Raw genomic sequence first — 21,751 nt, forward strand, 5'->3', positions numbered from 1 at the left:
ACTCACCTCTCGTTAAAAGCCGGTTTTCTGCCAAACAGAAACCAGTCACAGCCAGCAGCCACGGAGTTGGTCGGTTATCCGACATCCAGCTTCATTGTCCCATTGGATGTTTGTAGAAATAATCTCATGTACGGAGTACGGAACTGCATTAACTATGTCAAGCTATTTACTTCCTCACTGCCGTCCAATGCTTGATAATTTGATATTGACAACAGGGCCAGCACTCCACACAACATGCGTCAATGACCAATCATCCGACAGAGACAGTCTTCTTCATAACTTATCTTATGCCAAACGAGATATTCCTAGCACATTTTCAGGTTGCCCAGAAACAGCTTAAGTTCGGGAGGGGTATCGATGTGGAACGGCCCGGTCGTCTCCTCCAGCCGCCCAAATATCCCACTGCCCGTGTAGTGCACCTTGTAGTCGATCGAGAGGTCAGGCCTGATCAGCGTCTCGAAATCAGCGTACACCTCGCCCGGGATCCACGTCCCAAACTGCCACCGTCGAGCAATCTCCCACTTGTGACTGTACCACACCTGTATTGTGAACGTAATATGCTCGTTGATCGCCCCGCCGAGCCAGAGCATTATCTTCAGGGCCATAAACGACTGGTAGATGTCCGCGTCCACGACTGTCGCTCCCGCACTCAGATCCGGAAAGATATCTACCTTGGTCCCCTTGTTGATGACGACGTGCGGAATGTTCGGCACGGACTGTCGCAAGTGTACCCCAAACGAATCCGTCTTCTTATTCCAGCAGCACTTGGTCACGTACGAAGTCGGCACCGTCAGCCGCGATTGCCCGTACACGCACATGCCGTCAGTGAGCGAAGCGTCCACCTCGCCCTCGTCAACACAGCAGAATTTACTATCGAAGAAGTAATTCGCAGCATGATACGTCTCTCCCGTCGTAGAGAGCAAGAACACCGATTCCTGAGGCGAATAGCAGCACTTGGACAGTCCGGAGTGAACGTGGATAGTCCCCTCTGCATTTCCGTACGTGCACTGGTAGCCATCGGAGCTCTTAGCACTGGGCTCTGTATTGCTTGGACAGTGTATTCCGTCCCCAGAGATCGGAATCACAGGCACTTTATTCACCGCGGATGCTGCCGCGTATCCTGTTAACTGCGGTCCTGCCATGAAATATTGAGTCGGTTTGTCGGTTTTATTCGACGAGTAGGCCGGTGGAAACCCATGGGAGAGCCCCGGAGGGATGTGCGGTGCCGAAGGGCCCGATTTGAAACCGAACACTTGTTCTGATGCCGCAAGGCATACAGCTCCCAGAGCTACCACAGCTGACGTGACTCGGACCATCGCCACTGAGGAGTCGCAGTTCGAATCGGTAGGTTGTTCGTAATCAAAAGGAGACTCGGATAAAATTGAGTTCTTGTGTCTGACGATTTTAGAATGAGTTTGAGAAACATAGTCCATCAAGGCAGGGAAACATCCAGCAATTTATAGCTTTGCGAAGACGACCAAAGCTCTCCCCAGTCCCAAGGACCATCCGACTCTCCAAGACGGAGACGTCCATTGATACCCAACACAAGGAGGCCCGTGGCATGTCGCTGGCTCCACTATACGTCGAAATCCGCATCAGACATACTACCCCTTTTGGAAAGGTGCATCACTCTTGTTCGAGGACAATAGTGGCGGGCTGAAGGTAATCGATGGCGCGGCTGACCTGGAGCAGGTCCATGACATCCTGGATATTCTGAAATTGCCGAAGCTGGCATGGGTGGGAGATGCAGCCAACTGCGATGGCCTTATGCAATAAAGTAGTGGAAGAAAACGGCATCTCTTTCAGAATATGAGCGGCCAGTATTGACTTTGCAACGCCTACAAGCTCGCATTTGTGCGGTCTTGTAGGGAGGCCAAACGAGCACAACGCCATATTTAGCAAAGAGGATGCCCAGCCCTCGACTCATGAACTACCGAATCACGATAGTCAGCTTTAAAATCAACCGATTCGAATTTAGCCCTATGTCACCTCAAGTCGTGCCATGTTAGTTGGTCAACCTGGTATTCACATCTGAAGCGGCAAATGAGGACTCATCATATAGTGATGTCAGTGCGTGGACGTCACCTAATCCCTGCCTGTCTGCCAAATGACCTAACAATACTCCGTAATGCAGTCGGGTATTTATTTGCGGGACAGCCGATTCTTCAACTGGCTTTTATTTTTATTTTATTTTATTTTATTTTTTTTTTGCTTTCAAACCCCCTGTCAGACATACATATGTAGTTTAGTTACCCCCACGGCTCATCAGTGGCGATATTGCGGTTCGCGAAGAGAGGGGCGCCTGCATCACACTCGGCCACCTGCACACTTCGGGCAAGAAATTTATCAGATGGGGGAGAGCAGCGTCGGTGAGTAATTCACTTTGATAGCAGTACTGCATCACGAAAGTGGGGCGAGAAGTGTATTGAACGAATATGGCCTTTCGGAGCGAGATTGATTGCAGTCGCTGTAGAATATACGGAGTAGTGGTGGTTAGAGTGATTGCGGTGCGACGGGAGAAAGACTATTCCCATCATTAAAGCAAAGCAAATACATGTGATGGTAGAGCGCAGCAAATTTTTCTGCTTTACTCCGTAGATAGGAAGGGATGAGAGGAATAAAAAAATATTAAGGTCGTTGAAAAGTTTCCGATATGTACCTACTTCGGATACTTCAATTGACAAGCGACGGGTTCACTGAACTGCATATTGTTCACATCCAAATCACCTTTTCGACATCAAACTTGTTTTCTGGCCTTTTCTCCGTCAACTCCGATGGAAGTACGTATCCCCGTTGGTTGCTCACAACTCTGACAACCCCCCTGGTAAACTCTGTTGTGTAATGTGTGTGCCCGAAGATCCAATACTTCACGCCCGCCCAGCCTTCATCCGGGAGCGTGTCACTTGCAAACGCGCACGTCCATGGGTTCTGCGCATGCCGCGGACTCGAGGTTCCATCGAAGCACGGGGCATGATGCGTAACGATCAGCATCTGTCTCTGTTCACCCCCTCGCTGTATTTCTTTGACCTGGTCTTTCAGCCAGCCACTATCTTTTTCATGCCCTGAATTGTGAACCTCGACGGACCAGTCCTCTATCCTCCGATAATCCTTAACCTTCGATCTCACAATCTCTTTCACATCGTCAGCCACCCTTGACCAAAGCGTGCACCCCAAAAGCGTGACGTGAGAATCCGGAATGTCATAGCGCGTTCTGTCAAGAAGGATAAGCCGTCCATCCAGGCTAGGCTCTTTCTCGAGTTCCCTCGCCTTCTCTAGGCCCGCGGCATAGGTCATATCGTAGAACTCATGGTTTCCAAGAACGAGAAACACCCGTTCGAATCGGCACGTCTGCTTCCGAATGAAGTCGAGGTACTCGTCATATTGCGCCAGGCAGCCAACATCGCCTGCAAAAATAAGATTCGGCGCTTTAACGGGAAATTCGAACGAAGAGTACTGCCGGCCAACTTCAAGATGGAGGTCAGATATCACTTGGAAGGCGTGTGACCGTCCTCCTTGGGAGGGTTGAGTTGAGCCCATCGCCAGCGTTCGCTCGTTCAATTGGGCTGATTTTTTCCTTGAGATGAGGGATTCGAAGCCCTTGCAAACTTTTCATTACCCACCTCTGAACCGCCGTTGCAGTTCCCATTAATTGCCGAGATACTATTGCAGGACCCCCTGCCACGATGATTCTTCAGTCGAGTTTCAGGTTCGACTCGAAGCAGCCACGAGCGGGCCGCCGGCCTCATAAATTATCAACATTTTCAAAGAAGCATGTTCCAAAGCAGGTCAGAACATCCTTCGTCAGGGGAATTTCGATATTCCGCGTTCGCTTCCGCAATATCCGCGAATCAAATAGGGCCGCGAGTCCACTACTTCGTTAACGAGTGAGTGTTTTATTTTTTTATTTATTTATTTTTTTTTTTTGTGGCTGGCCAAGAATACGTGCGGCGCCAAAATTGCTCGGCTGCTGGCGTGCCGCTGATCGATCCGCCGGTTCGTTGTGGCAAAGGCGCAAACCCTAAGGTAAAGTGAAAGCCCCTTAAGTACGGAGTGACTCCCAACACCGAGGTTCCACCCCCTAACCGCCCTCTGAAGATTCACCCCCAGGCCCCCTAGCCCATCCCTAACCCACCCCCTTAACAATCCCTGGGTACTCTGAAGCACACCAACGGCCCTCTCAGAGGTCAGTCACTTCGGTTGAGCGTTTGATACTCATCTGCCAATCTCATGATTTGAAATGTCAATAGGAATTGACGGCTTTAACTCTGTCCAAGTAAATATATAATTAATTCAAAATTCTATATTCCGTATGTATGTACGGAGTAGTCTCCGCATATATAGCCGTGCGAAAGACAGATAAGCTCACTTCATAACATAGAAACAAGAGAGGATAAAGAGGAAAGTGTTTTTATGACCGGCAGACGAATGGCGTTCGTCTGGCGCCGAAAACTTCCAAGCAACGCCTGTAACCCCAAGTAAACCGAGTGCCAAGGGAGATCTAGAAACTGAACAGCCCGCTCCTCCTCTTCCCTAGAGGGTATACGACCAACGCCGCCAAAAACAACCCAACAGTAATTGCAATGCTAACCTGCACCATCCCATACGCCAAGTCAAACACCACATTCCCATACATCTTGTTCGCCCCCAGCAACTGCGGCAGTCCCTTGCTCGTCTCAGTTAAATTCACTGGCAGGATAGGATCGAGCGAATTCTTATCCGCGTTATGCGTGGCCGTCTTGTTGCGGTTTATTTCATTCGCAAAAGCCAGGCTGGACAGGAGCGAACCACTCGCGGCCAAGCCCGACGGCACCTGAACGAATATCGCCGGTAATATCGCGGCGGCAGCGAGCCCATGTCGCAAACGACTATACAGGTTTCCCATGACGCCGATGACAAAGGCCCCTAGGACGCTCGCGATCTGCGTATTATTCGCAAACCGTTTAACGGAGAAGAAATTGACGACGTATCCGGCAAACGAGATGATGATCATGACCGGAGCCTGTTTCCATTTCGCCTGATTGATCATGACCAAGCAAAGTGTGAAAAGGATAACAGATGGAAACTTTCGTGCGTATTCGTTTATATTGCCGAAGCGGGCTGCGCCACGACAGGCGTATGCAGAAGTTGCATATGGATCCATGCTTCCATAAAAGGACGTACCCAGCATCATTCCGAATCCCAGCACCAGCGAGTAAATGATGGAGTATACCAGCCGCACTGAGCCTGCGAGCATGTTCCGAGACTGGAGCTCCAAGCTGCTGCAGAGCACCATGTATCCTGGGAGAATAAGCGCAATAGAGGATTGAGCGAGGGCTGGGAAACAAAACAGGCGGCGGGATTCACCCGAATCAGCCCGAATGCTTCCGAATGCACGGGCGAGGAAAGACGTCACCATAGCAGCGGTGAGTTCAAAGACATTAGAATACAACGGGGAGCGGGGGACAACAAGGTATTTCAGTGCACCAAGAATGCATCCCAAGAGGAAGGCTATCGGCATATCCAAGGCGCCGGCTTCGAAGGCGAAAGGTCCCACACAGGCAGATGCACAGCCATAGAAGAAGATGAGCCACCATTTATTATATTTGTCCTTCCGGCGGTTGATTTCGTCTAATGTTTGTATGGCTTCCTCGACCCCGATAACATCATGCACCACTTCCTTGTATATTTCGTGTACATCGGCCAGTCGTCCCAGATCGAGTCCTGGGGGGTACTTCAACAGCTTCAACTCGGTGGTGTGCGTCGCAGAGTCACCGAAAGAAAAGAACATACACCCGGGGACGTACAAGAACTGAGCATCGATCTCTAAGACTCTTGCCGTCATGCACATATACTCCTCGAGTCGATGGGTCGGAGCACCGTACTTCATAAGCGCCTGGCAGAGTTTCATCAGATACCGTTGGCGTGAGATAGTCTCCGCGATATGCACCGAAATACGAATTTCATCTTCAAGGCGGGGACGAGGGAGGAGCTTCTTTGCCGCAGAGGCAAGCATGCTACTACTCCTGGAGTGTTTGAGCCCATGGTCCACCGAAGAACGACGGGATTGTGCGTCCGGTAGCAGCGTGCTGAGCGAACTCGAGGATAAATTTTTCGACTTGTCGTACCATTTGCTCTTTGTGCGCGGCGTGCTAGGTATAGAAATGGATTGCTGAGGAGAATGGTGCAACGGCAGGCTCGACGACGAAAGTTGTTGACTCTCTTCTCGCCCTTCTTGCTCGCCATTATGGTAAAGCTTGAGTAGATTGAACAATATGCTACCGCGATAATGCGACCGTGGCTCCACGTAGTTGTTCGGATCCCTTTCTCCGTAAGGAGTGACTTGGCCTGAGGGGAGATCGATAGGGCGGTTGTGAGTCAAAGGGTCCAAACGATGCCTACTCAATCTTCGAACTATATTGTGGGCTTCAGTAATGCTAGATGGGGATGAGTTCATTGGGTGTGTCGGTTCATTCAAGCTATCATCCTTTTCGTTGAGATCAACTGGGATAAATGCGTCACCGCTTCCTCCACCGTCATCCTTAGATTTCATGGGACGGGCTTTCCGAGCAAACGACGGCATGCGTAATCTCGAAGCTAGTTTCTGCGCTCTCTCATAAGCGAAATGCAGTTCCCTGCTTTTTCGTTGTTCCGAACTGGTTTGCCGTAGAGGTTCTTCGTCAACGTCGGAAGGAAACCCGGTCAATCGTCGCTCGAATTTCCGTTGCACATTATGATCGTCAGCAGATTCTCCGTTGTAAGTTGGTGTATCAAAGGACAGATGGACGGCAGGTGGTATTTGGGGAGCTCGTGGCCTGCCGTCCTCTGCGCTATCTGGTAGGATATCTTGCGGATTCTCTGATGCATCCCCAACGGGATTCGTCCACCGCAACTCTTTGCCCTCTGGCCTGCCATTTCTGGTAATGTTATCACGCCTCAAGGCTGGCCGCGATGGAGCCATATGGATCCCGGAAGGGCTTGGTGTTCGTGAACTCCGGCAGCTGGCAGAAGTCGGCAGAAGGGCCTCAGTGCTCACTGAGAAGTACGGATTTTCTTCCTCCATAGTACGACAAAGAGCAATCCGTGCCCACTCGGCTACGCAGAGGTCCCGGAAACTTCCTCAATGGGAGTAAAGGTGACAACACCCTAAAGGATTTCCGTGGATGTCTCGCCTCACCACATTGATCCTCCAACAGGATTTCTTTTCACCAGGACTGGAGCAGACAGGCTGCGACTACCACGGATCTTTCAAGCGTTTGTCGGGTCCGGGACGGGGAAAAAGCAAGCAAACCACTACTCGATATGGCGTGAAACACCGGTTCAATACAAGATTTGGTCGAAGATCTCTTGTGAAATTCCTTCTTCCAAGGGCAGAATTGACAAGGGTCCAATGCGTTCGATAGCAAACGCTCGACGGGTAGTCAGCTAGGATTAAGCAAGAGAAATAAAATAAAATAACGAGATCAAAATGTGCTCTAGTTAGCTGGTTAGTTAGCTGTGTTTATATTCCCATAAGAAAAAAAAAAAAAAAAAAAAAATGAAAGGAATTAAGTATGAGGGGCAATTTTTGAGAGGATGACAGCGGCTAAGTAATAAGATACGACGAGAGAAAAAAATGAAGAGCAAAGTATGTGAATCATCCCTCGGCCGACTTGATATCGGTATTCGAGACAAAAGGGTCCAGCTGGGAGGCGAAGATAAGGCCTAGAATTCCTCAAGACAGGCTTTTTTTGGGCGGTCTAGGTTAAAGCGTGTCTGGCTCTCCCATGGACAGTATTGGGCGTACGGTAACTATGACCTAGCCGTAGCCAGCGACTTGGTCTAGAGAGTGTGCTTGAGACCAATTTCTCCATTGCGCGTTGGAGGGGGGTTGTGTCTGGACGATGCGGAATCAGAGCTCTCGAGGGAGATACATTGAAAATCGATATCAACCAACCAGGAAACTCGTGGAGTGGCGGGTGATGCCTGGCATGGCAGCCCGGTTGACTGGTTAACTGGTTACATCATTCCATCCACAAAGCATTGCCGGCTTATCAAACCTTATGGGATCTCGATCAGTCATCCCAAGGAGGTCTGGAGGAACACACAGGCAGACCCGCTGGTCTCAGTGGACAGAGGCTTATCGAATAGCAGCAAGACCCAAAAAGGGCACCGCGCCATCATCCACCGATCACGCAGGCGGGAGTTCTGGGGCCCGTTACGGAGTACTCTGCTCTCGAAACAGAGCTCTCCCCACAGGCAGCGTGGCCACAAGGAGGTCCCCGTGCTATTTTCGGCAGCATTTTCTGTCAGGCCACGACAGAAAACTTTGGAGGAGGGGGCATGATATCAGACTCGCCTGCTCTGAGCATGAAATCACCAGTTTATCTCCGTACTGCAGAATTTTCAGGTCTGGATGCAGTTCTCAGAACCCCCGGCCGTGGGTACCGCTATCTCGACGAAAAATATCCATGACGGGTGACGTTGAAGAGCTTGCCACGCCCCGGCCGACTGGCCAACCAGCACAATCAACCAAACTTCTGGCGCAAAGAAGTTAGTTGGTTTGTTAGTTGAGTGCGTTCGATTTTGATCTTCAGACTTCCGCCATCAATGTTTCGACGAATGGCTTTTTTTCTCTGCCCTCTTTTTGACCGTTTGATGTTCCAGAACCCGCACGAAGGCGCCTGGAACCATTTACATTCTTATCCTTAGAGTTCCTCTTCCACTTCTTTCCCCCCAACCTTTTTTTTCTTTCCTCTCTGTTTGTAACGAAGCATCTGCATGTAGCCGCCTTTTTCTCTTCCTGGCTAACCCAGAAGCTCCAATAAATTAATCCAGCGTTGACTCCACTCGGGATCAGAATGTGAGCAGGCTGGATGGCAAACGTATTGCAGTAAACTATCCATTCCACATCTTGCTCGCCAGCGAGCCAAGAAAGGGCTGAAGAAATTATTTAAAGCAAACATGTCTCAAGCCTGGAAATCTTAATACAAAGAAACAGGCACATTATTGATGGGCTTCCTGCCATCACTAAAAGCCACAAAGTCATCCACCATCTTGTTCTCTCCTGTCTAGACTGGCCTTCCAGGCACATTCAGAATCCACCACCCTTTTCTCCGCAACAAGGTACTGCCACCACATACCAGCTTTGAACTCAGAAAATAAGGGCACGGGGAAACAAGCTAGTCTAGGGTGAACAGGGAACTCAAATCAAAGCCACACCAAAAGAAGCATAATGGTTATCAGTTTCATTTCCAATTTTTGCTAAGCACCATCCAAGTAGCAAGCAGTAATCACGGCCGTTAAACTCAATCTCAAGCCTGTGAGAGTAAGATACACCAGGTGAAGGTGAAACAAGGGTGAGGGGAAAAAAAAAGAAAGAGAAAAAGAGCAAATAAAAAAAGGGAAGCTGTTCCCAGAGAATTGAATTCAGCACAGTTTGTCTTGTCTCTTTTCATTCAAAAGAAAAGGTATCAAAGGTTCACAGGGTCATCCATCGTGTGAGCAAACAGAACAGATCACAAAAATTGTAAGCAAAATGGGAAAAAAAAAAAATCCAACCAAAAACAAGAAGCCATTTACTGTTGCCATATTCTTTGCTGTTCATGAACCACATTCTTGACCATTTGTCAGCCTCCAACCCCTTACATCAGGGGGGTCTTGCGCTTCTCTGCACTCGAGAGCAGAAACATCGGCATCTTGCGTCGCTCAGGGAGCTGAGTAGCCGCCGGCGGATGACGAGCTACTATCTCAGCAGCAGTTGGAGAAGCCATGCGGCCCTCACCAAACTTGCCACCAGTTGGTGAAAGCCTCCCAACGGAGTCGCGAGGGGACGACTCTCTTTCTCTTCTTTCCGACCCGATTGCTCCCCGTAAGTTTTCAACGCTTGAGTGGCTGGAGGGATTCATACTCCCTTCGTCGCCTGGGTAAGGGGAGAAATTGAATTCAACATCGCTGGATGGGGTGACGCTTCCAGCGGTGCTACTGTTACCGCTGCGGCGTTCCATTCCGGCGCGAACGAGATTGTGGACGGCGCGACGACGCTGGCGGGTAACAAAGTTCTTGCTACCTTCATGCTTGGCGGTGGGTTTCGCGACGAGTTCCTCCAGCGATGGTGGGCCTCGGGGTTGGCGAAGCGGATGCTCTCCAGCGCGCCCCTGTCCGGGACCAAAGGTGCCAGTTGCCGGAGTGGGCGGGAAGTTCGCCAGCTTTGGCGTCGAGTTTCTCCCCAGGTCAAGCCCGGTCTTTACCGACACAGAAGGAATCTTTCTGTGAAGACGTTTGTTCGAAATGTGCTGCTGCAACGGAGAAGCCTGACGGGTTGGAGATGGGACTCTTGTTGGGCTGTTTGAAGACTGAGTACGAACCGGAGAGGGCCTCTGTTCAGGGGGGGATGGGATGTCGTTCCGGAAGCCTTGGGCAGATGGGGCAGGTGATTGGAAATGCTCTTGATAAGTGGCGGATTGCGGCTCTTCCTGGGCGTTATTGTCCACGAGGTAGCTGTGTTGTCCAGTCATGGGGTTGTACACAGAGAACATCCCCGGTTTGCCGGGAACAGGGTTGACGACGGGCTGCATACCATGCTGGGCCTGCTGCTGGTAAAAGCTCATTCCGGGGAGGCCAGGGGTCAAAACATGCTGAGAGTTAAGAGGCGATCCAAGATTCAACGCTTGAAACTGCTGAGCCGCGGCAGTGACGGTGGCAAGCTGTTGTTGCAAACGCTGCTGTTGTGCCGCCAGGAACAGATTAGTCTGGACGAGTTCATTGTACAGGCTCTCGTCGATGGGTTCTCCCGACTGCAAGATCTGGTCCAGAGCTGGTGGAGCGAGAACGTGTTCCGGAAGGGAATACATCTGGGCACTCATGCCGAGGTTTGACCCGTTAGTATGGGAGAATGTGGTGCCAGTCGCGGAATGGGGGATTCCTCCAACGTAGGATGCCTGAGAAGCGCCATACGCCGACGTATCCAGCCCCAAGTGATTCGGCCGTTGCTGCAACAGAGGTGCAGTGGTCGGGGTCGATGGCTGTTTCGGGGCAGTCCTCAAGCCAGCAAGGAGATGAGAGCGACTAGTGCGGGGTGTTGGGAGGGCCTGAGACTCATCACCAGTCCCAAACCTAGAAGGATGGGGGACACTGAGACGTTTTATATGCGAACCTTTTCCACGGGAAGCGAAGCCAGAGCCCGGAACGCCGAGGGAGCCACCGTTGACAGACGCGTTGAAAGTCATTTGAGCTAGACCACCAGTGTCCATACTCTTAATGGTTGGAACGAGAGATTCGAATATTTTTCTCTTCTTTTTTTTTTTTGGGGGGGGGGTTTCAGTATATGCAAAGGGTGCCAACAAATTCACAACCGTGTAAATGATATGGCGAGCGATGGAAATCGTAACCGGCGGGTATATTAGATAGGAGGATTAAGGCCGTCGAGGGTCTCGACGGGGGAAATGCGTTGTATATTCACGGATTATCGCAGCAACAAGGAAATGGAGGATCGAATTAAGCGATTAACAAAGCGCAATGCACTTGTCGGGGGTGTTATGGTACAACTAAGCGGCGAGGCCTCGGGCGTCGAAGAAAATTTCGTAAGGTAAGGGCCGCGAGAATCCTGACTGTCCAACTGTCTATTTCGTTTTTTTTTTTAAATTTTGCTGTTAGTGAAAAGAAGACCTGGAGGGGGCCAAGTAATAACGACGTCGGGTTGTCAACTTACCAAAACTTCACGTCACAGCGAGAACAAGAAAAAAAAAAAAAAATTAATTAAAAAAAAAATGAATGTACAGCGGAACGGAATATAAAGATGTCGGGACGCGATTGCAAGTCGTTTTTCGAGAAGAGCGATAAGACGAATCTTGCATCCAAAGCCAGATAAAAGATTTTTGTTTTTGTCCTTCTGGCGAAAATTCAAATACGATGCGCGCGACTAATTTCGAGGGAAGAGAGAGAGGTTGCACGGCAATCTCACGGGAGAGCACAGCGGTCGAGGCACAGCTACTGAGGGAAAAAAGGGTAAAAAAAAAAAGAAAATAAAACTAAAAGGATAAAAAGACAAGAGGACAGAAGAAGAGCGGATATCACGGCGGATCGAACGAGACAGTGAGAGATATAGAGAGAGAGAGAGAGATAAAAATGATGGAAACAATTTTCAAGAGGCAAGGAGACCGTGGAAAGCGAGATCGGAGTCGTTCGAACGCAGTGGCTGGAAAAGGTCGGGGTTGAAGGCGGCAAAACAACCCCAAGGATTAGGGTTAGATTGGGTTTCAAGAGACCCTTTTTCCCTTTTCTTCTTTTTTTTTTTTTTTTTTGCTTTCGACGAAGTGATAAGACGGACAGGACCCGAGCAACGAAAATTATCCAATCACGAGGACGAGCTCCAGGTGGGTGAAAGGGGAGAAAAAAAACTGGTTTTGATGATCTTTGTCTCTTTCTTTCTTTCTTTCCTTTTTTTTTTCTTCTTTTTTTTCTCTTTTTTTTCTTCGGAAGGGGAAGACAGATGGGATGTTATTTGCTTTGAGGAAAACGGGAGTGGCTCTGGGAGAGGCGACAGGGGGAGGTCAAAGAACGGGTTGCGCGACAGAACACGGCGGCAAGGCTCGTCGGCTGGAACTTTTTGACGGGGAGAGGTGAGTTTACTAAAAGCCAGAAGAAAGAAAAGAAAAGTAAAAAAAAAATAAATAAATAAAAAAGTAAAGAGAGCAAGGAGGGAAGTGATCGAAGCCAGCAGCGAAAAGGTAACAGGAGATGGGGAGCGGAGGAAGACAAAAAAGGGGGTAAAAAGAGGAGATGGAGTGAGGAAGAGAGAGAGAGAGAGTGAGAGAGTGAGTGGGTGAGGAAGATGCAGAAGAAGGAAAAAAAAAAAAAGAGAGAGAGAGAGAGAGAAGAACAGATCGTATGGAGAAAGAGGGGAAACGCCGGACGATGTGGCAGGTGAGGTCCCGGGGGGGCGGGCGGCGGCGACTCGCTGCGGATGGGCCGAAGGAACACTTCTCTCTCTTACACACAACAACACTCACACACTCCCTCTCTCACTCTCACTCTCTCGCTCACACACACAAAACAGAGAGGGTGTGGGCCTCGACCTGCATGCTGGCCCTCTTGAGGCGGAAAAATGGAAGCAGGGCAGAAAAAAGAAAAGGAAAGCAAATGAAAAGGGGTGCTGGCCAATCAGCATCGCCGATCGACTGGCTGACCGCCTGGCGTGGGGGGGCGGCCCTGCGCGGTGATTGGCTGCGAGGAGTCGCCTGCCCCCAAAAACAGACTAGCACGGTCCTTGCGCTATTCCCGATCTGGCTACGCCCGACGCGATCGCATGTCTTTGCTGGACCAATCACGCTCCGTGAAACAACCCGCGCCTGCCCTGCAGAAACGCGGCGATGACTCAGCACAGAGGTTGTTCTGCTGTTCTGCTTGTTCTCAATCCGTCCCGCCCCCCCAAAAAAAAAGCGAACAGGCGCGAAAAGGCAAGCCACCGTCGATGATTTCAAGCCCCCTTCGAGACCGACGCACTTCCAGCGGCCCGCCCCCTTAAAACTCGATTCTTCTGGTACTCCTCGGGAGACGCCACCTGCCACATCCGTTGCAATCCTCTTAGTTACCTTGATAGTGTGCTTGCCTTTGTTTTCTTTTATTTAAAAAAAAAAAAAAAAAAAAAAAAAGGATAAGACCGGGCTTCCCTTCAACTACATAGGTGATGCACTGATGCAGAGTAACTTCCTTGGTTGTCTGACAATACATTCAGGGCTGAGACAAGCCTTTCAAAAAGAGTTGCTCCATAAATAACATTATTTACACACACACACACGCGCGCGCGCGCGCGCAGCCCTTCAAAACATGAAACGAGACCGAAAAGCCAGACCCCGGCCCACCAGTTGATGCCTTGGAAAAACACCGCAATCCCTCAGAACATGCATGATCCTTTCTTTTACCCGTACACACAAGCCACCGCGCCATCCCTCAATGATGCATCAAAAGTAAACGCAGAGATAGGGTGTCATCATCATCAGGCTCGACGAAGCTGCTGCTCCATCGTAGCCTACCAGACATGAGTAATTACAATGAAAAGTCTTTTTTTTTTTAAAAAAAAAAAAAGAAAAACAAGAAAAGAAAAGAGAAAAGAAAAGAAAAGAAAAAAGAGAAAAGGAAAAGGAAAAGGAAAAGAAAAGAAAAGAGGGAAAGAAAAGTTGCTCTTGAGACTTAAATGTAGTTATTGCTCTCATGCATTCTGCTTGAACGCCCTTCCTGCGTCTGCCAGCGGCTTGCCCGGCCGGCTCTGGTGGGCTCGCACAAATTCAAGATTGACCGCCAGGTCCTTGGCCATCGGGTCCAGGTCCTGCTCTGGAAGCCGCGTCGCCATCGCGACCAGCTTCCGGTGCACATTGAGCCTCGCGTCCGGTCCCGCGTCTGCACGGTGCGACATCATGCTCTCTGTTCCGTTCTTGCGCGCCATCTCCGCCTGCGCGATCTTGCGGATCAGCTCGATCTTCTGTGCCAGTTCGCTCTCCTTCTCCTCCGAAGAGGGTGGTGCAGCAGCAGCAGCAGTGGTGGTGGTAGCGGCGCCGTCTACCTTTTCTGGCTTGTTGTTCTCCGTCTCCGGTGGTGCGACATCGCCGCCGTGGGGGCCAATCCGCTTGCTCAGCGTGAGTTCCTGCGTACCCTCCAGCAGCGACGCATACTTTTGCTTTGCACCATCGTGTCGGGAGACCAGGTCCTCAAACGGTACCGATTCGGCCTCCTTCGACAACGTGTCCGTCTTGTCCTTGCGGATGGTCTCGCGTTCGGCTTCCAGCTGCTCGTAGATCTCTCTTGGATGACTCTTGCCGTCAAAGCTCTGGGGACGCGACTTTACCTCGCCGTAGGCCTGGGTAAGTTTGCCGTTTGCATCGTCCATTATCGCGCTTATCTTCTTGAGCAGCGCCGCCACGACCGGATTCTTGCAGGACAGCTGACACTGCGCCATGTTCTCCCCCCTTTCGATGACGCCGCCAATGTCGCCCTCGTGGACGCTGTGTTGGGTTGCAGATGATGGACGGTGCGGGTAATCCCTCGGGACCTGCTGCTGCTGGATCATCATCATCATCACCTCGTTCGCCGTCTCTCCATGTTTATTTGGAAGATTGCCGGCTTCCGGGCAGTTTTTCAGTAAGATCTCAGCGAGTCGATAGCAGCCGTTCTTAGCAGCGGTGAGAGCCGCCGTGTCCCCGTAGGAATCCTGGGAGGCGAGCAGCAACCCCACCTCATGCTGCGGATACATCTCGGAGAGCTTTGCAATCAGGACCTGGCAGTAGTAGCGCGAGCTTCTCCATTTTCCTTTGCTTTTCGTAGCGACGGCGAGGTGGTTGAAGACCGTGGCGCCGAACCAATCTCGAAAGCTGATTGTGTTCTTGAGGATCTCTGCAAGCTCCGGCATCGTTCGCTTTTCGTAATTATTAGTAAACAGGACAGCACGAACGAGAGGAGTCTCGTCATTACGCGTAAGACCGCAGGTATTAGCTCCCCGCATAATAAGGTCTTTTACCACATCCAAGGATCCCATGGCGCACGCCCAGTGCAAGGCAGTGTTCCCCTGGTCGTCGATTGGGCGGTCGGGTTGAAAGTTTTGCGGAGGGATAGGCGGCTGGGCGGCTCCCCGAGCGGGTGCATCGCCAACGGTCATGAAGTAGTCCAAGAGCTCGTCGCCGTACATGATGTGCTGCTGCTCTGCCACCGTCAATGCGCTAAGGTCCCTATCCTGTTTGCGCTTCCGAGGATGCGTCGGATGCTGAGACACCTGTGCAATGTCTTCTTCTGCCAGCACCGAGGACGACTCACGGCTGGCCTGGTCAACAGATTCGTGGTCGTTGAATGACTGCGGTATCTGAGAATATGCGTCTTCAGAGTGCACAAAGCTTGCCGCGGGAGCTGCACGGGTGTTCATAGAAGCGAAAGACGACGCCCGGCCACCTCTCCGGCCTGAAGCCCCCGTCCTTTGAGCCTTGGGCCTCGAAGAAACCGCCGTCGTGTGCTTCGGAGCGGGAGGAGGGGTCCTGTCACCAGGGACGAAGTCAAAAATGGGGAGTAGCTGATCGAGCACCTTGTTTCTTTCGGCGACAGCACGCCCATCGGCGAGAGGCACCCATGTTCCTAGACGCCAATTTTCAGCTCCAACTCAAGGATAACCATGGACGGCTGGCAGCCGAAAGATAAAAAATTTACCCTGGTACTTCCCGTAGCCTCCTTGGATCTTTTCGTGTGTGCCTTTCTGCACTTCCCTCTCGAGGATACGAGTACGCGACGGCTTGTCCAGGCCGGCAACTTTCAGAATATGAGTGGCATTGATCCAGTCATCATGACGGCGTCGCATCACACTGTCCGACCCCACTTTGAATTCGTAAACCGGAACCTGTGTATGCCATGTTGTCAGCGACTGAAATTGAGTGTGCCAGGAAAAAGGAAAACAAAAGAACAAGGAGAACTGCGGCTGTATTGCGTGAATTTGTGAAATAAACTTACCCCACTATAAGTAGCAGAGTAGATCTGAGTGTCAATACCAGAATCCATGGTCGCCGTGGCGGCGATGGGCCGAGCGGTCTTTGCTCTCTCCGGCTGTCAACAAACGACGCTTGGTAAGAATGGCTGTGTGCAACAGATAACTAACTATCTGGAGCCCCCAGCTTGCTCAACAAGATGCCATGCAGAAAATAATGCTAGCAACTCTGAATCCCTCCCAACAACTTGCCTTCACCACATCCAGAGAGGGCAAAAAGAAGTGAAAGACGAAACGCGATCGTGCACCCAGCAAACACGCGCGCGTTAAGTGGAACACTTCGGATAAACAGGCTCCGAAGCTCCGGAAACCCAGTCGCAACCTCATGACACAAGACTTGTCCGGCTCTGCGATTCTCGGAACACTTTTGATTTCTCGTGAGAGGAAATTGAACTGGGACGAGATCAATATGACGCTCAAGAAACTTGTTACTGGCGATGCCAGCCGTGGGTTACTCCGATCAATTGACTTCCATAATAGCGACGCATGGGGGTTTTGATGCTAACCGTTTTCTGCAGAGCCGACGGCTGCCACTCGGGAAGAGATGTCGAATGCTCGCCTCCCTATTGCCTTCAGAGATAGCTGTGCACATCTACTGATACCGCTCAACCGATGCCGAGTTCAGGAATATTATTTGCCATGGAAATGCGAGGTACGACGTACTCCACGGAGGACCGAAATTCTAAGTTCCCCGGAAGACATCCGCAGCGGAACGAGGGTTTTGATACCGGATCATAACATAATGCTAACGGGAAAACGGTAGAATGAGAGACATTCCTACGAGAAATGCCAATACGAGGAATTCAAGAAGCGGGTCGCCAAGATGGATGAGTTACGGGCGGCCAAGGGGGGAGCGAGAAGCAATTGATCGGATACTCTCACGGGTTATACATACAACGTCGCATGGGAAAGCCTGCAGACTAGGCTAAATGTATTTATCTCTGGGGATTTTCAAGGAAACGACAAAAACAAAAACATTGTACCGGCTATGTGGATCAATTGAATGTATAGACAGTCCAGACCATCCATTGTTTCCAGTTCGCAATGATTCTGCGCTTCTTCTTTGGCCAATTTCTTCCGTCATCGAGTACTCGGGGCACAAAGAAACAAGAGGAAAAGAGGACAGGAGAAGGGGAATGAACTGGGTAGACAGCTCGGCATGGAGACAGGCCAACTGATGCTAGGATAGTCCTGTCCAAAAAAAAAAAAAAAAAAAAAAAAAAAAAAAAAAAAAAGGGAAAAAAAAAAAAAAGTTCAAACAAGCCATGCGACCCGGAAAACCTGGGTTGCCATCTACGTCGATTGTCCGGGATCTGGGAACCCCCCAATTCCCTCATATCACTTCACCAACAAAGTGAATGCATCGCAATTCAAGGGAGACCATATTCTGCAGTTGTGAAGGTAAATTCATCATCCTCAGCAGCCCGGAGGGCGCAGTTGATCGTAAGATACGCGACTCGGAGAACTGGGATACCTCAGGCCGCTGCAGTGCTTCAAAATCCCAGCTTTCGTACCTCAACTACTCCGTATAGAGAATACTCTCCTAAAGAGGGCAAGGCACTAGATCACTGTGCCTTTGTGTCCGCTGTACAACTCCATAAAACTGAATGCACGAATGAGTTGATAGTATAGGTTTTTTTTCCCTGATACCTATAGGGTCCCGCGTGTGTATTCAGAGCATAAGTGAGCTGTGGAGTTTATAGAGTTTGCTGAGCCTCTTCAAGGGAACTCATCCCGCACCCCTGAAGAGGTGATGATGGGATGAGGCATCACCTTGGTTAATTCACCGACGGCTTCGAATGAAACTTGGCTTGTTGTTCTTCTTATCCATTAACAGATTGACGCGAATTCTCCATCATCAAATCTCATTCCTTGAGGCAATGTAGCCTCTCGGTCATAGTTTTTGCTTGTGGATGATCGAATATCAGAGATGGCCTTCGAAGAACATGAGCCAACCAGGGATCGACAGCATGGCGGAGAATGTCCTGCCGGGTTGGACCCCAGTCACTCTGTAACAACACGACAGAGAAAGTCCTCCGCACAGAGCCAACTAAGCTCTCCATGCGTGATTCCGCGCGGCTGAACTAAAAACAGGATACCGACCCAGCCACGGTGATCTGCCAGTGAATTACGAATCCGCGTCGGGACAGCGATAAAATACATATTTCATTCTGCGGCGACCCTGTTCGTGACTATGCATCCACATTGTAGTCCAAAGGCTTCCCTTCTCGAATGTCAGAGAAACTCCTTTCACACCATCTTGATCCCGAATATATGATCCCGTTGCAAGATTTCAGCGTAAACGAGGGCCCCGCGTCCGCAGATACCAGGGAGCATCACAGGTAAGGATTTGACTTGGTCACCCAAGATGTTGTTTCCCCGACTCATTGCTCGCAGGAGTCCAGAAAACTCCGACCTCTTGGGAGAGCGTATAGCGTCGCTTGAAGCCCTGGACAGTGACGATGACGATGACACTCTGGAAAAGTGTGCCGAACGACGAAAGGTGGTCCTTGCCCGGAGTCGCCCCAGGGCACTTTGGCACTTCCTCTTATTCCATGCCGTTCCGCTGGGGGTGGCTCTGTTTCTCATCGTCTTTAATATCAAGACGCACTTTTATGGCACTGATGGGTCAACGGTTAACCTGCTCCAATTTGCGGCTAAGGCCCATGAGGTCCTCATGCAGGCCTCGATCGTGACGGTCATGATTGCCTACATCCAGTACCTCCTGACAAACAAATTCGCCATTCCCTTCGGTGCAATTTTCTCCGTGTATCACATCGGTAACGTTGCATACCTGATGTCCCCCGAGTTCTTCGCCTCCCTGACAACTCCTTGGCTGTCCGTGGCAATGAAAATTGTCTTTCTGTTATTTATTCCGTTTAGCATCGCACTGGCGAGTGCTGTTGGCCCGTCAAGCGCCATTGCTATGCTACCTAGGTTTGGGAACTACACCTTGCCGGATTACACGGACCTGGCATTGAACCTTACTTCCGCGGAGCTGTATCCCGGTGTTATTGATAAGACCTTATCAGTTGGTCAGATTCTGCTCGAAATCCTTCTCACGGCTGGTCCTTTTTCGCTAACATGCTTTTGTAGGATTCATTGCTGCTGGCTGGGGTGATCTTTACAATCTTCCAGTTATAGGACTAACGGACAACATAAAAACGGGACTGCAACGTGATCATCAGAACGGCCCAACCAACATTATGCCCCCACTGCATTCTGTTTTGCGTCCAGCTATGGATCGGACTATGTATGTCCAATACGCGCCTAATGGCACTCTAGCTACTGTACAACACATCCCAGTATCACTCGCTCTCGCAGAAGCAGCACAAAAAGCGCTGGACAACTGGGATCATGGTACGAAGGTAGAGACCAGTGTCAGAATGCCACAACCTTATGTAAGTGTTCTGTGCGAACTTAATGCCATAAAAGGTGAAAACGACACGAGACCCATCCAATTCCCTGACACCTACATTGCGCCCCTCGTGGGCAAGCATGCGCCAGGGTCCATGCCTCGCCTTAACCCAACCAACGTGATTAATTATACGGATATCACAAGAAAGGAACTTTGGGAGGCTGCAAAAAAAGATATCCATGGCCAGATGATCTGGGTTGATGATATCAAGGTGTCAAGGCCGGTCTCGACTCGGCCTCTAGGAGTAATCGTTGTGCATTCGGAGTTTTGCGAGATAGATGAGCCATTTCTCACCACGTCTGCATGCTTGATCGGATCAACATGGGCAAACACAACATCTTCCTTAGAATTCGGTTACGAACGAGATATTTTGCTATCACGTCAAATCAAGAGCTCCCTCTCGACGGCGTCGCTCGCTACCCTACCCTCGTGGTCTAGATCCCCTATCTCACTCTCCAAGTCATGGGCTGAAAGCCTCAATCCCACTACCAAAGTTCAGAACCAAACAGTGGCCGATAACCTTCTTCAAGCGATGCCTATAACCCCCAATATATGTCCAACTGGCGGTAACTATTCCCTCGAATATGAACGCGAGACGGGAGGGGCCATTCTTACTTCCTACGGTCGACCGTTTATGCATGAAGCCCTCGTTGCGTCAATGATTGTGAGTGGGTTATCAGGCGCCGCTGGGCCGGCGCAGCTCGGAAACCTAACGTTCAATAGTGAGAGCAAGAAGTGGACTTGGAAATATGAGGATTTGGGTATACCCTGGGAGACAGTAACCATGGAGCTGTCGGAGCCTCCCGGGGTTCAGTTTATCTTTGGAAGCCAGGCTGCGGGCTACGTATGGAACACGACAGGCACCTCTACCAAACTCTCCATCTGCGTGCTGTTGATTTACTGCTTGTATACCGTCGCATATGTACTCTACACATTCTTCTCAGGCCGCAGCTCGCGAGCATGGGCAACGACGTCGGAACTCACGGCTCTGGCGATGAATTCCACGCCAACCAGCGTACTGGACAACACGAGCGCCGGTATCGCCAATACAGACACATTTAAACACCATATTAGTGTTCAAGAGGTGGAGGCAAATCGTCGCCTAGAGCTGATTTTCAACCAGGACAAGGCCGACAGGGGGGCACTAAGAAGAGTTGGTGTGGGCAAATATTATTGATTGGCAGGCCTGATCTGTTCGATTTGCAAAAACTATTCTATGGCTACATTGCGTTGGGGCAGCATTTTTGTTTTGTTTCTTTGATGAAGCTATATATCCTCTTTATTTCATGACCGTTTTAAACATTTCGTTGCATACAGCTAGCCACCCACTGGTCTTCTTTGCGAAGAGCTAAAAAAAAAAGTATAATAAATCTAGACCTATCTATACCTGAATAATCCTAAGCCAGTGAGTGGGACGATGGAAGATGGCCGAGTTGGTCCACATTTTGGCCGTCCTAAAGAAAAGTGGTCTCCACACTCGACGGGACCCTTGAGAGTGCATGGAGTATCCGTAAAGCTTTTGGATCACCTTCTCGGATCCAATTTTCCCTCATCAAGAAAATCCCTAAAACAGGCCAAAAACGCTCACGGGAATTTTAAATATATCAAAATTCTCCCCCTTTGCCAGCCAAGAGCAATGTCCAACTCTCGAATCCATAAATTGTGGGGGGGTTTCGGGCCGGCCCGCGTGAAAATCGGTGGGCCAACCGCTTTTTGCACCGAAAGCAGCATACTCCGGGCACCCTCCATCATTTGCATCGAATTTTTGCTTCCTCTCATTGCTTCAAGGCAGAGCAACAAGATACCTTCGCAGCCAAAGTGGCGAAGCGAGGCCACGCATATTGAAGACGATTGGAACG

The 21,751-nt window shown here is 50.3% G+C and overlaps 7 protein-coding genes across 7 annotated transcripts; 2 read left to right on the forward strand and 5 right to left on the reverse strand.

The window, feature by feature from the left end:
* Window positions 1–305: 305 nt before the first annotated feature.
* D8B26_004953 (uncharacterized protein) lies at window positions 306–1,433 on the reverse strand (the record flags this gene model as incomplete). Its single annotated transcript, XM_003066787.2, has 1 exon — window positions 306–1,433. The coding sequence occupies one exon, from the start codon at window positions 1,431–1,433 to the stop codon at window positions 306–308; it is 1,128 nt and encodes a 375-aa protein (XP_003066833.2).
* A 1,279-nt stretch (window positions 1,434–2,712) lies between these two features.
* Window positions 2,713–3,537, reverse strand: D8B26_004954 (uncharacterized protein; the record flags this gene model as incomplete). The annotated part of the gene is made up of 1 exon (XM_003066786.2): window positions 2,713–3,537. The coding sequence occupies one exon, from the start codon at window positions 3,535–3,537 to the stop codon at window positions 2,713–2,715; it is 825 nt and encodes a 274-aa protein (XP_003066832.2).
* A 961-nt stretch (window positions 3,538–4,498) lies between these two features.
* Window positions 4,499–7,039, reverse strand: D8B26_004955 (uncharacterized protein; the record flags this gene model as incomplete). The annotated part of the gene is made up of 1 exon (XM_003066785.2): window positions 4,499–7,039. One exon carries the CDS (start codon window positions 7,037–7,039, stop codon window positions 4,499–4,501), a length of 2,541 nt encoding a protein of 846 aa, XP_003066831.2.
* A 1,914-nt stretch (window positions 7,040–8,953) lies between these two features.
* D8B26_004956 (uncharacterized protein) lies at window positions 8,954–11,270 on the reverse strand. Its single transcript, XM_003066784.2, has one exon. The coding sequence runs from the start codon at window positions 11,205–11,207 to the stop codon at window positions 9,600–9,602; it is 1,608 nt and encodes a 535-aa protein (XP_003066830.2). The 5' UTR covers window positions 11,208–11,270; the 3' UTR covers window positions 8,954–9,599.
* A 2,808-nt stretch (window positions 11,271–14,078) lies between these two features.
* On the reverse strand, window positions 14,079–16,488 carry D8B26_004957 (uncharacterized protein; the record flags this gene model as incomplete). Its single annotated transcript, XM_003066783.2, has 3 exons — window positions 14,079–16,071; window positions 16,144–16,330; window positions 16,441–16,488. 3 exons carry the CDS (start codon window positions 16,486–16,488, stop codon window positions 14,165–14,167), a joined length of 2,142 nt encoding a protein of 713 aa, XP_003066829.2. The 3' UTR covers window positions 14,079–14,164.
* Window positions 16,489–16,799: 311 nt separating this feature from the next.
* Window positions 16,800–17,518, forward strand: D8B26_004958 (uncharacterized protein; the record flags this gene model as incomplete). The annotated part of the gene is made up of 3 exons (XM_003066782.2): window positions 16,800–16,920; window positions 16,993–17,126; window positions 17,238–17,518. The coding sequence occupies 3 exons, from the start codon at window positions 16,800–16,802 to the stop codon at window positions 17,340–17,342; spliced, it is 360 nt and encodes a 119-aa protein (XP_003066828.2). The 3' UTR covers window positions 17,343–17,518.
* A 1,188-nt stretch (window positions 17,519–18,706) lies between these two features.
* Window positions 18,707–21,220, forward strand: D8B26_004959 (uncharacterized protein; the record flags this gene model as incomplete). The annotated part of the gene is made up of 3 exons (XM_003066781.2): window positions 18,707–18,816; window positions 18,872–19,509; window positions 19,571–21,220. The coding sequence occupies 3 exons, from the start codon at window positions 18,707–18,709 to the stop codon at window positions 21,067–21,069; spliced, it is 2,247 nt and encodes a 748-aa protein (XP_003066827.2). The 3' UTR covers window positions 21,070–21,220.
* Window positions 21,221–21,751: the final 531 nt, after the last annotated feature.

The sequence above is a fragment of the Coccidioides posadasii genome, chromosome 3 (assembly GCF_018416015.2).
Source record: "Coccidioides posadasii str. Silveira chromosome 3, complete sequence".
Lineage (NCBI taxonomy): Eukaryota > Fungi > Ascomycota > Eurotiomycetes > Onygenales > Onygenaceae > Coccidioides > Coccidioides posadasii.